Here is a 17,367-nt window from a genome sequence, read left to right as displayed (position 1 = left end):
AGGTGGAATAACATAGTGACAATTTTTGGCTACACCCAAGCAAAAGATCTTATTCTTATTTTTAGAAATCATGAGGCTTTGATGTGAGCGAGGATAATTTAATATTTAAGATTATCAAGGGGCTAAAATAATCAAAATCCGTGTCTAACATGTCTTGTCAGTTAACTAGGATCAGTCTGAGAGCCACAGAGATGCCAGAGTCATGCTGACTGGAATGTCTCATCACTATAATAAAAGGATGAAGGTGAAGGAGGAAAGGCGGATGAGGGAAAGAGGGATAAGAGTAAGGGGCACCTCCAAGAGTAATCTCATGGATGCTCCCCAGATCCTAGCTCTATACGAAGAGTTAATTGCTTCTTAGGGGTTACCTTCTTCTGCATCTTCTCCAGCAGCTTGCTCTTGGCTCGCACCTCCTCTTGGATAGAGTCATAGACATTGAGCAGGACCCAGTCACTGCTGTCCTCATCAATTTTCTGCAGCGCTGCCACCAGCTGCTTCTTCCGTTCATCTGCATATTTTTTCCGATGTTTGTGCTTTTCCTTCAGGTCCTTGTTTTTGGCCTGTTCTCCTCCAACCACCTGTTGTTCCAGCATGTGCAGCCTGGAAGAGTTGGACACATTTCTTAGATCTGTAGCATAAAGGAACATCTGCACATATGCAAATAATACACTTCCATGGCAACTGCCTAGAGACATTTTAAAAGATACAATAAACAGAGAGTGATTTCTGTTGAAGTGAGTATTCAGATTTGTTGATTTAAGAGGTGAGTGATGATGGGGAGCCTCTGTTTTAAGTATCAGAGGGGTAGCCGTGTTAGTCTGGTTCTGGTTAGTCTGGTTAGTCAAAGAATCCTGTGGCACTGTTAGTCTATAAGGTGCCACAGGATTCTTTGCTGCTTCTGTTTTAAGATTTACTTTGTGTTGTGATGTTCACCAAAGCATGAGCTCAGTGTATGTATCTTTACATACATCCTGAATGTATTCACCATTAGGTATATCTAGAAATCTTGACATTTATGGCCCTGTATTTATGAAGTAAAAGATTTTTTTTAAATTAACATCCTAATCCTTATTCTTTGTTTTGAAACCTGCTGTTTAGCCCCATATTGATATAGCAGGGGCTGCCATTAGGATATAGAGCATCCCAAAATCATTTGTAATTTATTTTCAGTGGGTGGGCTTAGGCAGATGTAGTAAAGGGAGCAATTTCCATACGCAGGGGCTGCCACATCAAAGGCTTGGTCTCTTGCTGACCTCAGGTCAACAGCGAAGCCCCTGAAAGGCAGGGAAATGTCTGCCATGACGATAAGACAAATGCCCTTCTGTGAATCACACAACAAATTGATGTCCATGCATCATGAGGGAATATGTACCTGCACTGAATTACTGAATATTTTGTGCACAGGAGGAAAAAAACCTGTTCCCCTAACAACCCTCCAACAGGTCATTTAAGGTGATCGCCCCCTTGGGAATGTTAATATTTTTACTACAATCCCTTGCCTATGCTGAGGATTTCAGACATTGGTTGCCAGCCCCTCGTGTAATTGCATTGGTGTAGAGAGGGTAAAACTGCTCTGAGTCACTATTCACACTGGTGGAGCTTATCCTGGTTGAACCTGGCGTAAGCTGGACCTTACGGCCATGCACTTTTTCTACACAGGGGGTTGCACTGCTGCTGCTATATCAGAGGCTGGCCAATGGGGGCCAATAAGGAGAGACTGCCAGAGTAGACATGACCTGCAATGATACTATCCTCTTCACTGTCTTTTCTTCCATCAGAGCATGCAAACCCATTCCTAAAGAACTCAGGTTTCCTCAAGAGGAAACTGGCTCTTTCTGCTCCACTGGACCTCCTGTCTCAATAGCTTGAGTTTGATATGAAACAATTTAGCCCTCAGCAGCTTTTGTTTAATGCACAATTGAATCCTGCTTTGCTAAACAGTAGCAGATAGTCTGCAGACATCCTGAGCTGTAAAGTCTTTTCAAGGAGGCTTTGAAAATCCCATCTCCAAGGAACCCTGCCTTGCCTGATATGCAAAGAACTTTGATGTTTAACAATGTAATTGTAGGAGTGCGTTTCCTTTTCTTGTGTGTTAAGCAAACTAAGTTCTGCAAGGGAGTGTTGAGATTTGACACAATCAATCAGAATGATTTATTTGGAGCTGTCTCAGCCTGTGATAAATGAAGGGGGGGCGTAGCTCCCTTTGCTAGACACCCAGCCACCCAGTTAGCTGTAAAATCCCTCTTGGTAGCTGTTCTCTGCTTGCTTTAGCTGTAAAGGGTTAACAAGCTCACAGGTAAAAGAAAAGGAGTGGGCACCCAACCAAAAGAGCCAATGGGAAGGCTAGAACTTTTTAAAATGGGAAAGAAACTTTCCCTTCATCTGTTGTTCTCCAGAGAAGCAGGGGCAGAGCGGCAATGCTATAAGCAGGAATGCTGTGTAAGTTTTGAACCAGGTATGAAAAATTAGCTTCCATATCTAGAAGGAATCATTTGGATAGGGAACATTTTGATGAATGCGATCTGGTTTATTCTTTATTCCGGCTTGTGGATCTCCTCTGTGCTAACCCCAGATGCTTTTGTTTGCTTTTGTTGTAACCTTTAAGCTGAACCCCCAAGAAAGCTATTTTGGGTGCTTAATTTTTTGAATTGCTCTTTTAAAATCTAGCAAAAGCCTAAGTTGCAGATGTATTTTCTTTCTTTTTGTTTTTAATAAAACTTACCTTTTTAAGAACAAGATTGGATTGTGTGTGTCCCTAAGAGGTTTGTACATGTTGTTTGATTACCTGGTAGCAACAGCTAATTTCCTTTGTTTTCTTTCTCAGCTCTTCCCCGGAGGGCTTGAGGGTACCCCACAGGGAGGATTTCCCACGTGCTCCTTCCTGGGTTCAAAGGGGTTTTTTTGCATTTGGGTGGTGGCAGCATTTACCAAGTCAAGGTCAGAGAGAAGCTGTAACCTTGGGAATTTAATACAAGCCTGGAGTGGCAAGTATTAATTTGTAAAGTCCGTGCGGGCCCCCACTTCCTGCACTCGGAGTGGCAGAATGGGGATTCAGCCTTGACGCAGCCTAACAGCCGAATAGCTTATAATTTACAAAGTGCACTGCCTTGTATATTTTAATAGCCTGTTTGAGCCTAAGAGATGCCCAACAGAGAAATGTGCAGCAGAGAAGCCCTTGGGAAACCTTCTGGAGAAGCAGTTACAGCACAAGGCCATTTTCAGAATGAAGCAGCATTCAGCACTTGAGAGTTTAAAATAAGGGCACACAATTGACCCAAAAAACAGTGGAACCCACGAAGAGTGAATCAGGATATAGTGAAACTCCACTAGTGGGGAACTGACAGCAAGTCCCACATTGTTTCAATGTCATTCTGCTTAAAGGGACTGTCCAGTCAGGCCCTCTCCAGGGTAGAGTAACAACTGTGCCATCTTCACACTAGTTTGGACTCAAGATGGGCCAAAAGTTGAACCTTGAATCTGAAGCTCTTCATACTCCAAGGGTCAACTTTGGGTTCAAGGTTCTGAACCTTATTCCACAGCAGATCCAAGCCAGAAGGGACCGATTTGCCAGTTCTCGTTCAGATGTGGTTCTTGCAAGAACAGCTGATTTCCATTTTCACTGTTTTGGGGCAAATATTTTACAGTAACAATAACCAACATATTTTTCAAGGTGAGTTTTATCACAGCAGACTGACAGCCCTAAAGAGGAAAGTCTCATTTGTCGAGCTACACTATGGGCAGCAACAAGGCAAGATTCCTCCACACCTCACCCCACCACCGGGGCTCCAATGCCCTGGAGGAACCCCCTCTGGGATTGAAAAAGGAGTTGTCTCCATGGTCTGTTCAGTTCCAAACAGCAAGTAGATAGAAATGCATTAGTTTAAGCCAGGCCTACCAACAGCCCCAAGAAAGGAAAGACTTCAGAGTTAGGCAGCATTTGATCTGGTAACCCAGAAGCAAAACACTTGCTGTCCCATTTGCAATCTCTTCAAATGGCCTGTTCCCCAGTATTTCACTGTTATAATTTCTGTATTTTGGCAACATCTAATGTCAGATCTGCTGGGCCTTCATGTTTGAACAAGACTGGAACTTCCTTGTGGAGCAGGAGACACATCATCTTCTGTTTTGTACACATTAAGCACACTGTCCGAACTTAATAATAATAATAATACAGTGCAATAGTCTGGTTGTTTCTGTCCATGCACCTCACATGCAATACCAGATCAAATGCTGACTAACTCTGAAGTCTTTCCTTTCTTGGGGCTGTTGGTAGGCCAATCTTAAACTAATACATGCACCTCACATGCAATGCACAGAAGGCGCTCTGCTGGATCAGAGGCACAGTTACTGACCTGGCAAGCACTTGCTGCTGGTCCACAGCCACTGGAAGCTCCTCAGCAGCAATGGCCACTTCTGCTCCAGGACTCTCTCTGGTCACACTCCCGACGTACTGGGCTATCTGAGGCTCTGCTGTGTCCTGAGGGCAAAAGGCAACTAAAGACAGCTGTTCTGAAAACATGCAGCATGTGTACTGTGACACACGAAGCAGGAAGCTGTCCCACTCTGGGGCTGCTCGTGGACCAAAGAGGAAGGAATGTCATTTTGCTGCTTCCCCCTGCAGCACAAGCCACCGAAATTGTCACATTACCCTTAAGGATATGGTACTGCTTGGAGTGAAGTTTTGGCATTGGGAAAGCTAAATTTCCCCTTGCATTTTCAATTGGCTGTGGGATTCTTTTTCATTTCCTGCCCTAGTAGTGTTGCTGTGCACTGTTAAACAGCTGCCACATTCCACCCCAGAAGCAGCTGCACTGTAGATAAATACGCTCTTTTATTGAGTATCCATGAACCTCACAGACATAGGGGACAGGCAGCTAGATTTGTTCCATTTGTCTGATAAAGAGCACTGGCTGATGGGTACCTTGGTGGACACCTGTTCTGTTTCTGTGACGGCGACAACAGGGCCTGGAGACAAAGGTGCCTGGTCAGGGAGAGTTTCAACCCTCAGGACAGCATCTGGAGAATACAAGAAAAAATACCCAGAAATCTTAGCTACAAGCTCTCCACCACTAGAGCATCACTCTATGAAAATATCACCCAAAATTTGCATCGACCACATCTGCGAGCAGAACAGCTGCCAATTGCCACCCCACCCTGTTTGGGGAAAACCATGGGAGACCCAGAGAGCATCCTGCATGAATACAGTAGTTTTCACAATGGATGGTAAAACTTTGGAGGTTCACATGAGAATGCTCAGCCTGTCTCTGAGGGTGGGGGCTTACGGTCAAAGAAAAATCACCATTTTGTATTAGAAAATGCCTGAGCCAACCACTGAGAACACAGGTAATAGAACTACTATGGATTATCAGCTCTTTGGGGCACAGACCATCTTTCTGGTATGTGTTTGTTCAGTAACTAGCTCAACTGGCTCCTAGGCAGCACTGCAAAACAAATAAGGATGGCTGGCAGCAAGTCACAATTGTCTCAGGAATCCCCAAACTTTGCCTAGTTGACAGGCCATATTGGCTACTCACCAGGCATTGAAGGGGCACACCTAATTCACATAGAGTGGATAAGTTTGAAACTATCACCCTTGTACCGTGCATAGAAGTGTGGCTTGTGCCAAGCCAATTGGCTTAAGGTACAGCAATGCATGATGGGACCTGTCATCTCTGCAGTTCAAATCTTTCATTCAAGCTAAGTGCTGTTGTGGCCCAAGCTGCAACTGCAAAGTTCTATTGTCTGCAGTTGCTAGTCCCCCGGTCTACATCCTCCCTGCTCTATGGTTCCCCCAAGAGCTAGCACTTCTCTAAATCTTCCCCGTTCCCACCTGCTTCCTTCCTGAGGTTTTCCTCCAGAGTGGACAGCTTGCGGTCGTAGGAAGTCCGCATGGTATTGATGTCCTCCTCAAGTCGGGCGCGGGACTCTTGCTCGGCTTCATAGTCTGCCTTCAGCCGGGCCAGCTTCACCTCATACTCCTGAAAGGCACAAGGGCACTGTGGACAGCCTGGCATGGCACATCTCAATGGTCTACTCGTGACCATCCCCACCCATTCTGGGCTGCTCGTCACTTCCCTAGCAATATACTAAATACAGAGCTGTATTCACAGCCATTTTCCACTCTACGATTTAAATGAACACAGTGGCTGCTCAAAGGTGATTGGCACTTCTCCATTTATCCACAGGACAGGAATAGCTGATGCAACAATGATGCCAGCATGCCTCAACCCTGCCCTGGAGGGATCGCCTTTAAAAATGAGAGGGGAGTTCAAGCCCTCTAGCACTTTCAACTCTGATCTCTCTGCCCAGTCTGCCAAGAAGGGGTCCGGTCAGTCCTGATTCTGGAGGTGGATTATGAATTTGGACACCTGCATGTTAGGAAATGGACTAATATCCCAACCTGGATTATCAGCCATCAGGAAATGTACAGATGGCATTAAAAACTTGACTGTCAATAAGACAGAGTAATCAGTGTATGTGTGTGTGTGTGTGTGTGTGTACTAGTTATCCCTCTCTCCAGCATATACCCAGGCTACGTGAGATGTTTCAATGCATAATCTGAATTTTCTGATCCTTTCTGATGGTGGATTATGTGAATCTTGACCCACACAGACAAACTTGGACAAATCCAAAATTGCAATTAAATGGGAATTTTCCAGGCTAGATAAGAGATGGTTCATAGGAAATCTAGAATTTAGGCTTCTGTATATTTGAAATTGGTCATTATGATTTTTGGGGACAAATGAGGCAGCCTTGTGTCATACAAACCACATCCTAAATGCTACCAGATTGGAACAAATTTTTGACCCTCCCAATATGGCCAAATTAGAGCCATCAACAGAAAAGACGGTTACTCACCTTTGTAACTGTTGTTCTTCGAGATGTGTTGCTCATATCCATTCCAGTTAGGTGTGCGCGCGCCGCATGCACGTTCGTCGGAAGATTTTTACCCTAGCAACACTCGGTGGGTCGGCTGGGCGCTCCCTGGAGTGGCGCCGCTATGGCACCGGATATATACCCCTGCCGCCCCATCCGCCCCTCAGTTCCTTCTTGCCGGCTACTCCGACAGAGGGGAAGGAGGGCGGGTTTGGAATGGATATGAGCAACACATCTCGAAGAACAACAGTTACAAAAGTGAGTAACCGTCTTTTCTTCTTCGAGTGCTTGCTCATATTGATTCCAATTAGGTGATTCCCAAGCCTTACCTAGGCGGTGGGGTCGGAGTGAGATGTCACAGAATGCAAAACTGCTGAGCCAAAGGCTGCATCATCTCTGGACTGTTGGACCAGAGCATAATGTGAAGCAAAGGTGTGGACCGAAGACCAGGTAAGCCACACGACATATCTCCTGGATAGGTACATGAGCCAGGAAGGCGGCAGATGAAGCCTGAGCCCTGGTAGAATGTGCGGTGAGGTGGCTCGAGGATACATGACCCAAGTCGTAACAAGTACGGATACATGCCGTTACCCACGATGAGATCCTCTGGGATGAGACAGGTAGACCCTTAATTCGGTCTGCCACTGCGACAAAGAGCTGGGGCGTTGTACGAAATGATTTTGTCCACTCGATATAAAATGCGAGCGTTCTACGGACGTCCAGGGAGTGCAATTGTTGCTCCCATCGTGATGAGTGCAGCTTCAGGAAGAAGACCGGAAGGAAGATATCCTGGTTGACATGGAATGCCGATACCACTTTAGGGAGGAATGCTGGGTGTGGACGTAATTGCACCTTGTCCTTGTGGAACACAGTATACGGTGGGTGCACCGTGAGAGCCTGAAGCTCGGAGACTCGCCTGGCCGATGTAATGGCTACGAGAAAAGCTGTCTTCCAGGACAGGTATAGCAACGAGCATGTTGCCAACGGCTCAAATGGGGGAGACATAAGTCTGGTTAGAACCAGGTTGAGGTCCCATGTTGGGGCGGGGCGTCGTACTTGTGCGTATAGGCGCTCCAGGCCCTTAAGAAATCTAGAGACCACAGGGTGTGAGAACACGGAGTGGCCACTCCCCCCTGGATGGAAGGTAGAGATGGCCGCCAAGTGCACCCGCAAGGAAGATACCGTCAGGCCCTCCTGTTTGAGAGACCAGAGGTAATCCAAAATGGTTGGAATCGAGGCCTCAGTGGGGGTAACACTGTGTGACCTGCACCAGCAGGAGAAACGCTTCCACTTGGCCAGATACGTTGACCGAGTGGAAGGCTTCCTGCTACCCAGGAGTACTTGCTATACTGATGCAGAGCAACGCAACTCTGACTGGTTTAGCCATGCAGTTGCCACGCCTTGAGGTGGAGGGCCTGCAGGTCTGGGTGGCGAAGTCTGCCGTGGTCCTGCGTTATGAGGTCTGGGTGGAGTGGCAGGGTAATCGGGTTGGCTAGTGACAGATCGAGTAGCGTGGTGTACCAGTGCTGCCTGGGTCACGCTGGAGCGATCAAGATTAGGTGCGCTCTGTCCCTGCAGAGTTTCAGCAGGACCTTGTGAACCAGCGGGAATGGCGGGAAGGCACAAAGCAGCCGGTTTGTTCACGGCATCAGAAATGCGTCCGAGATCGACCCCGGTGAGAGGCCTTGGAAGGAGCAGAACATCTGGCATTTCCTGTTCTCGCGGGAAACAAACAGGTCTATGTGGGGAAATCCCCACCTTTGGAAAACCGAATGAATAACATCCGGGTGTATCGACCACTCGTGGCAGAGGAATGACCTGCTCAGTCGATCCGCCAGAGTGTTCCGAACCCCTGGGAGAAAGGACGCTACCAGGCCTATCGAGTGGGCTATGCAAAAGTCCCAGAGTCTGATGGTCTCCTGACAAAGGGGGGAAGATCGAGTTCCTCCCTGTTTGTTAATATAGTACATGGCCGTTGTGTTGTCCGTAAACACTGAGACACTGCAGCCTTGTAAATGTTGCAGGAACGCCTGGCACGCTAGGCGGACTGCTCTCAGTTCTCAGACATTTATGTGAAGTGTCAGCTCCTGAGATGACCAGAGGCCTTGTGTATGAAGGCTCCCGAGGTGCGCGCCCCAGCCGAGAGAAGACGCGTCCGTCGTCAGGGACACTGAGGGCTGAGGCGGATGGAACAGTAGCCCTGCACACACCAGGGAGGGAGTCAGCCAGCAGTCTAAAGAGCCTAGAGTGCTCGGGGGAATGGTGACTATTGTGTCTATTGAGTCCCTGCTCGGGCGGTATACCGAGTTGAGCCAAGTTTGTAACAGACGGAGGCAGAGCCTGGCGTGCTTGGTTACGAACGTCCATGCCGCCATGTGGCCCAAGAGACCGAGACAAGTGCGAACCGAGGTCATTGGGAAATTCTGCAGACCGCGGATGATTGTTGCCATTGCTTGAAACTGCGGCTGTGGTAAGCAGGCTCTGGCGAGATTGGAGTCTAGGGTCGCTCCTATGAAGTCTAACCTCTGTGTGGGAACCAGAGAGGACTTCTCTATATTGATCACCAGGCCTAGACGAGTGAATAGGTCCCTGACGATGCCCACATGCTGGGCGACTTGTGTCTCGGAGGTCCCCCAGAGGAGCCAATCGTCCAGATACGGAAACATGTGTATCCGACGTCGGCGGAGATATGCAGCGACCACGGCCATGCACTTCGTGAATACCCTTGGGGCTGTGGAAAGGCCAAAGGGCAGGACTGTGAACTGGAAGTGCTGATGGTCGGCTACGAAACGGAGGTACCTCCTGTGCGGAGGAAAAATGGTGATATGAAAATATGTGTCCTTCATATCGAGGGTGGCATACCAATCTCCAGGATCCAAGGACGGGATAATGGTCCCCAGGGATACCATAAGGAACTTCAACTTTACCATAAACTGGTTGAGTCCTCGCAGGTCGAGGATGGGTCTGAGACCACCCTTCGACTTGGGGATTAGGAAATAACGGGAGTAAAACCCCTTGCCCTTTTCATTCTTTGGCACCTCCTCTATAGCTCCCATGGCGAGGAGCGACCACACCTCTTGCAAGAGGAATTGCTCGTGAGAGGGGTCCCTGAAGAGGGACGGGGTGGGAGGGTGGGGCTGAAACAAATTGGAGGTGGTATCCATATTCCACCGTGCGTAGGACCCAGAGGTCCGAGGTTAACTGGGACCACACCGGGAGGAAGTAGGAGAGATGGTTGGAGAAGGGAGGAGAAGGATCCTGGCCTGTACTTGGTACGCCGTCCTTGGGCGCACCTTCAAAAGTTAGATTTTGGTCCCGCTGGTGGTTTCGAGGGACCTTGATTTTGGCCCTTTGGGGTCCTGATTGGTGTCTACGCCCACCTCGGCCGTGCCGCCTGTCAAAGTCCTGCCTGTTTCTAGGCACAAAATATGTACGGGGAGGTTGGGGGCGGAAGGGTCTGCATTGGGTCACTGGCGTGTGCATGCCTAGCAAACGCATTATGACCCTATTGTCTTTCAGGCTTTGCAGCCTAGGATCAGTCTTCTCCGAGAAGAGGCCTTTACCATCGAACGGCAAGTCCTGGATGCAGACAATATATGGCAATCGCCGGCCTCCATCCCACCAGTACTGCAACTCGGGTGGGAGGTTGGAAACGTGAAGCCATGAGATACGCCTCATGGCAACACCTGAGGCCAGAGTCCTGGCTGCTGAGTCGGCTGCATCGAGCGAGGCTTGGAGGGAAGTTCTGGCCACCTTTTTTCCTTCCTCCAAGAAGGCCGTGAACTCCTGGCAGGAATCCTGAGGGAGTAGTTCCGTAAATCTCCCCACCTCCACCCATGTTTTGTAATTATAGCGGCTGAGGAGGGCTTGTTGATTCGCCACCCAGAGCTGTAAGGTGCCCGCTGAGTACACCTTACGGCCGAGCAGGTCCTTTCGCCTAGCCTCCTTCGATTTTGGGGCTGCCGCCTGCTGGCCATGGCGTTCCCTCTCATTAACCGATTGAACGACCAGTGAGCAGGGAGGAGGATGGATATATAAATACTCGTACCCCCTAGAGGGCACCATATATTTACGCTCGACTCCCCTGGCCGTAGGTGGGATGGAGGCCGGCGATTGCCATATATTGTCTGCATTGGCTTGGATGGTACGAATAAACGGTAGGGCCACTCTGGTGGGAGCATCAGCCGACAGAATGCTCACCACCGGGTCCTCCACCTCTGGGACCTCCTCTACCTGGAGGTTCATGTTGAGTGCTACCCTCCTGAGGAGGTCCTGGTGGGCCCTCAGGTCGATTGGAGGAGGGCCTGAGGAGGATATCCCTGCCACCGCCTCATCTGGAGAAGAGGAAGAGGAGACACCTGGGACGAGAGGGTCCTGCGTGGCCTCTTGCTACTGAGCAACCTCCTGCTCCAGTGGGACTGGGGAGTCCGGTGGGTGGACTGGAGCTTCCTCTGTACCAGCGGGAGGCGGACGGCTGATTGTCGCCTCTGGCACCCGGTGCTCTGATGGTGCCGAGCGGGACGGAACTACTGGTGCCCCTTGGGCCTGGTGGTATGCCCAAGGCGTCCAGAAGGACCACAGGTGTGGGCCTAGGTCCTGGGCCTGTCCCTCTTGGAAGACCCCGGTGGGCACATCAGACTCACGGTCCTGCGCATAATAGCTGTCCGCGCGCGATGACTCTGAAGCGTGCCTGGAAGGCCATGGAGGAGCGGAGAGGCCCTGAGCAGAGTCCATGTCTCTAGCAGGCCTAGCTCTACTTGGCACCAGATACCGGTACCGGGAGGCATACCGGTACCGGGAACAAGATCGGGACCTGCGACTGGAACGGTGCCGGGAGGTCAACCGCGATCTCGAGGCTCGGCATCGGGAGCGGCTACGGGAGTCACGGTGCCTGGAGCGCTGCCGAGAATATCGGGCCGGCGACCGGGATGCCGACTGGAGCCGCGAGTGCGACTGGTACCGCAGAGGAGAACGGTGCCGGGACTGCGAGCGGCGACGGGCGCGGAAGCGCCGTCGGGACCTGGAACGTCTGCGGGACCATGATCTAGAACGGTGCCGGTCTGCTGTGCCAACAGAGGGTGGCCGAATCAAGGCCGGCTTGCCTATAGACTGTATCGCCCGCACCGGCGGTGCCGGGGGCGGAGGCAGCATCGACTCTGTCATCAAAATCAGATCCCTCGCCGTTGAGAACGTCTCCGGCGTGGACGGGATATTAAGCTCTACCACGGGTCTAGCCGGGGAGCTGATAGGCACCAGACTCGATGGCCCTTGTGGAACCGGAATCAACGGTGCAGACGTCGTCGGTGCCGTGGCGGGTGTCGGCGCCGGGCAGTCCGACTTGGGTGAGCTCTCTGGCTGCGGTGCAGGTGGCATGGAAGCAGCAGGAGTCTTAGATTTTCTCAACCTCGGGGAGAGGGAGCGGCGTCGAGCCAGCCTCGGTGCCAGCGACGGGTGGTGCTGAGGAGCCTTGGCTGTACCGGCGCGGTCCGGTGCCAAGGAGGTGCTTCTGTTCGAAGAGTGACCAGCGCTCGGTGCTGAAGGCTGAGGCGTGAGAGCCGCCTCCATAAGGAGCTGCTTTAGCCTAATGTCCCGCTCCTTTTTTGTTCTTGGCTTAAAAGCCTTGCAAATGTGGCACTTAGCTGTCAGGTGCGACTCCCAGAGGCACTTCAGACAGGAGTCGTGTGGGTCTCCTGTCGGCATTGACCTGCGGCAGGCCAAGCACGGTTTTGAAACCTGGTGAACCGGGCATGGGCCCCGGCACGGGGTGCGGGGAAGGGGCTATTCCCCAAACCCCTCTTAACTAATATTATACTAAATATACTATAAAGTAATAAACTAAAGTGAATTATATAAAAAGTTTTTAACTATATACACAACAAGGAACGAGAGAACTACGAGTAGCTAGGGAAGTGGAGGTCAGCTAAGCCGCGCTCCACTGTTCCAACGACCGAAACGGGCGGTAAGAAGGAACTGAGGGGCAGATGGGTCGGCAGGGGTATATATCTGGTGCCATAGCGGCGCCACTCCAGGGGGCGCCCAGCCGACCCACCGAGTGTTGCTAGGGTAAAAATCTTCCGACGAATGTGCACGCGGCGCGCACACACCTAACTGGAATCGATATGAGCAAGCACTCGAAGAAGAACCGAAAGGTTCTATATCTCATTAATGATCACCTAAGCAACCAGCAGCACTGACGTCATTGGGAGTTTAGTCTAACTAAGAAGCAAGTAGGAGGCTCAGGATTTGGCTCAATAGTTGGTCAGATCAGATTCGCTGAACCCCTTGCTGACAGGAGATTCCACACTAGAATGGCAGGGAGTGCTGAAAGCTAAGGCACTTCTACAATGCAAATTGACCCCAGTTGGGAACCCAGTTCCATCCCATCTCCAAAGCAAAATGAAACAATGTTGGGAAACAGTGGTATTGTAACATGGTCTCCAACAACACAGGTTTTGTCTATGGTACAAGACCAAAGATTGAGGTGCGTGGGGAGAGGTGTACCAAGAAGGTCACACAGTACCCCTTGCACTACAGTTGTGCTGAGGATTGTAAAAGTGGACAACCCCCAGCAGGAAGTAACTTGGGGGTCACGCTCCCTGGCTTACTTCTCTGATCAGCTGCTTCTCTGCCTCGACATCTGGCTGGGGTTCAGGTAGGAGAGCTGGCTTCACTTCCAGCTGAGCAGTCTCAGCAGGTAACAGACCTAAGGAAAGGTGAAAGATTACTCACACATACAACAGAGGACTGTCCACAGATCATTTGGCAACTAACCAACAGAAAGAGGCTAACAGATGATAGGGAATGTGTCAGCCTAGACCAGGGGTCTCAAACTCAAATGACCACGAGGGCCACATGAGGATTAGTACATTGGCCCGAGGGCTGCATTACTGACACCTCCCCCCAGCTGTCCTCGGCCCCGCCCCCACTCCACCCCTTCCATGAGGCCCCGCCTCTGCCTCACCTCTTCCCACCCCTTCCCTGCCTCCATTCCAACCCCTTCTCCGAAACCCCACTCCAACTCTGCCCCCTCCCTGCCCCCAGGGAGTGCAGGAGGGGCGTGGGGTGTGGCAGGGGCTCAGGGCAGTGGGTTGGGGTGTGGGGTGCAGGAGGGGTGAGGGGTGTGGCAGGGGGTCAGGGCAGGGGATCGGGGTGCAGGAGGGGTGCGGCAGGGGGCTCAGGGCAGTGGGTTAGGGTGCAGGAGGGGTGAGGGGTGTGGCAGGGGGTCAGGGCAGGGGATCGGGGGGCAGGAGGGGTGCGGCAGGGGGTCAGGGTGCAGGGTGCGGCAAGGGGCTCAGGGCAGGGGGTTCGACTGCAGGAGGGGCTCGGGGAGTGGGCTCTGGCCCGGCACACACCAGAGGGGCAGGGCAGGCTCCTTGCCTGCCTGCCCTGCCCCCATGCTGCTCCACTCCGGGAAGCGGCTGGAATGTGGGGGAGCAAGGGCCAGGAATGGGGAACTGCAGCCAATGGGGGCTGCTGGGGGCGGTGCCTGAAGCAACATCAACACACACCCCTGCGCCTCTCTTCCCCCACATTCCTTCCGCTTCCCAGAGCGGCGTGGGGGCAGGGCAGGCAGGCAGGGAGCCTACCCTGCCCCCGGTGCGCGTCGGGCCGGAGCCGCTCTAGCTAAACGCTGAGGGAGGGCGGGGGGGGAGGGGCTGCGAGGATCTCGCGGGCTGCAGAAAATAACCTTGGGGCCACATGTGGCCCACGGGCTGCATGTTTGAGACCTCTGGCCTAGACATTCCTTTAAATTGTGCTAATAGGATACAGTCCACACTGATAGAGAATGCTCTGTGCTGGGGCTGCACCTGAGAGAAAGTCACTGCTGTGTGGAAGGACAGAGTTTTAAACAGCTTGGTTCCAAGTATGTAAAAGGCTGAAGATAGTTCTAGTCTAGTCTAGATATTATTACTATTATTTTCCAGGATGTAACTGAGGGCTACAATGGTATGATCTTTGCCTGTGGCCAGACTGGCAGTGGGAAGTAGTTTACCGCGTAGGACACTCTAAACCCTTCAACACAGAAAGACATTGTTCCCTGGACACTGGATCACATTTCTGAGAGCAGTACAGGTCTGCAGTGATGTGAAAGGGTTATGGCAGTAAATGCAAGAGTGAGAGATGCTTGGAATACGGTGCTAATTGGAGTCTTCCTGTCCCTGGTTTTCATCTAGCTATTCACTCAGGGAGGGGGATCATTCTCACCCCCATTTTACAGATGAGGATATTGAGGCACACAAATGTTATGCAACTTGCCCTAGACAGAGAATTAGCATCAGAGCTAAGAACAGAACCTAAGAGTCTTGATGCCTAGTCCTCTGCTCTAACGGCTGGAGAATGCTGCCTCTTCACCCAAGCCTAAAGCTACGGGATGCAGGCAAGATGTCTGGTTAAATGGAGCAGTGATCTTGTGAACTTGTGCTTCTCAAGCTTCATAGCCCCTATGCAGCTCCCTTCCCTTACTTATCCTCAGAGAGAAAAGGCAGGAGTACCACTTAATGTGGCCACCTAACATAACCTCAGGCCCAGGAGGGGAGGATCAACAGTAGGGAGGCAAAGCGGGCATGGACATTGCCTGCTCTCTTGAAGGTTGGTTCTGGCTGGGGCAGGGGAAGGAAGAAAGGCCATAGAGTCTTAGCCCCTACATGAAAGGCTGCTCCTATCCAGGAGTATGGAGGATGGGTCCTAGAGGCTGCTCCCCTCCCTAAAGTCTCCCCCCATCTGAAAACAGACTGCTCCCATCCTACCCCTACCCCTCCCACCCAACTCAAAGGCCAAAGCTGCTGGTGTTGGGCTGAAGAGAGCCTTCCCCAATAGGCAGAAGGGAGGTTGGGGAGAAATGCCAATGTGCACTCTGTATATTTAAGGTGTAATTTTCTGGCCAATGATAAAGCAACTCTGGAGCAGTTCAAGGGCATCATACCTGACAAGTTATTTGTGTTCATCTGTTCAGCCAAAATGGCCTTCAGCTTCCTGATCTCCTCCTGATACTCCCTCAGCAGAGCATCTTTGGGATCCTCATTGATACGGGGCTTGTTCTTGATGTTCTTTGCCCGGTTGGCGTAGCGCAAAGTGCTGAGGCTCTCGTCGTAGTTGTTATCAGCAGGAGACAGGCAGGCCACCATGAGGGTCTTGGTGTTTCCTCCAAGGGAGTCCTGCAGCAACCGGGTCAGCTTTGAGTCTCGATAGGGGATGTGTTTGCACCTGCCATCTACCAGGGCTGAGATGACATTGCCCAGAGCTGAGAGAGAGAGGTTAATTTTGGTGGCTTCTTTGAGACGCTCCCCTGTGGCTCCGGTTTTGGACTGCCTCTCGCTTCCAGCCAGATCCACCAGGTTGAGTTTTGCAGCCCTCAGGTGATCCTGCCCTCTCTCATCTGCAAGAAAACAATGTGGGATTGGGTTCTTTTAAGAAGAAGCAACTTCACCAGACAAGGACCAGGCCTCTTGCCCTTAGGCATTACATATCAATTTGGGCCCTAGACTTCATATGCACATAGGCCCCGATTCAGAAGAGCACATATACTCATGCATAACTTCTAACACAGGCTTGAGTCCCATTGAAATCATGTGCTTACCTATTTTGCTGAATCAGGGCCCTGGTTCCCAGAATACACAGCAAAACTTCTTGAACCGCTTTAGGTTCTGATCCCGTGAGCACTCTCACCTCCCATAGGCTTCAATGGAAGATGAGGGTACACAGAATTTTGCAGAAGACACTCAGCACCGTGCAGGATTGGGACTCTTACCTTGTACAGGTTCTTTCATACAAACTATGTCCCCCAGGATGTTTCATGGAGTTAAATGATCAATGCCAGGCAGGGAGAGAGAAGTTAAAGGGGTGGAGATAAGGGAGAATGGAAATGAGAGTCAAGAGTCAATGGGGTAGGAATTCAGCATGGCTGGAAGAAACACATGGGCAGTACAAGCAGCAGAGGATGTGAATGGCCAGAGAGAAGGATCCGTTCAAGTGGACTACCGGGAAAGGCTTGGGGGAACCAAGAAGCCTGGAAGCAATATTTAGTTCAATTTCCAGCCTACAGCTTCTCTCTAGGCCTGAATCAAAGCTGCCTCAGTGTATGGTGATGCTCATAGGGCTGCCTGTGGTGCACAGACACAGGAAGTGCCCCTCACCAGGGAAACAAGCACTATCAAGACGTCACCATGTGGGTTCCTGGCATCCCAAGGGGGGCTGCAAACACTCTCCAAGGTTCAAGTTTCACTGCTTAGAAGCTGGTGAAATGACTCAGCAGGAGGAGAGACGTGCACTGTCAAAGTCTGCTCCTCCTCAACGGACAATGGAAAGTATAAGCAGAAAACAAGAAAACTCCCCAGATTGGGATTCAGCCCAGTCCCTTGAGCCTGACCTTCCTAAAAGGATTCTGCCCCCTTTCCCTCCTAAGCAACCAATTTACAGCTCTCCCCCTGAGTACCACTGCATGAGGAAGCCAAGAGCTAAGCTGAAGTTAACACCTTGTTTACCAGGGACCAG

General features: G+C 51.0%; 1 protein-coding gene across 1 annotated transcript in view; it reads right to left on the bottom strand.

Moving 5' to 3' along the window:
- LOC120387912 (kinesin-like protein KIF17) overlaps positions 1 to 17,367 on the bottom strand; it is a 47,808-nt gene that overhangs the window by 12,895 nt on the left and 17,546 nt on the right. The window contains 6 exon segments of the mRNA XM_039509310.1: positions 369 to 600; positions 4,353 to 4,477; positions 4,922 to 5,016; positions 5,831 to 5,978; positions 13,482 to 13,579; positions 15,800 to 16,252. Coding sequence (XP_039365244.1) covers positions 369 to 600; positions 4,353 to 4,477; positions 4,922 to 5,016; positions 5,831 to 5,978; positions 13,482 to 13,579; positions 15,800 to 16,252 — 1,151 coding nt within the window.

This window comes from Mauremys reevesii, linkage group 21 (assembly GCF_016161935.1).
Source record: "Mauremys reevesii isolate NIE-2019 linkage group 21, ASM1616193v1, whole genome shotgun sequence".
NCBI classification, from domain to species: Eukaryota; Metazoa; Chordata; order Testudines; family Geoemydidae; genus Mauremys; species Mauremys reevesii.
This window is presented reverse-complemented; position numbering and strand designations above follow the sequence as displayed.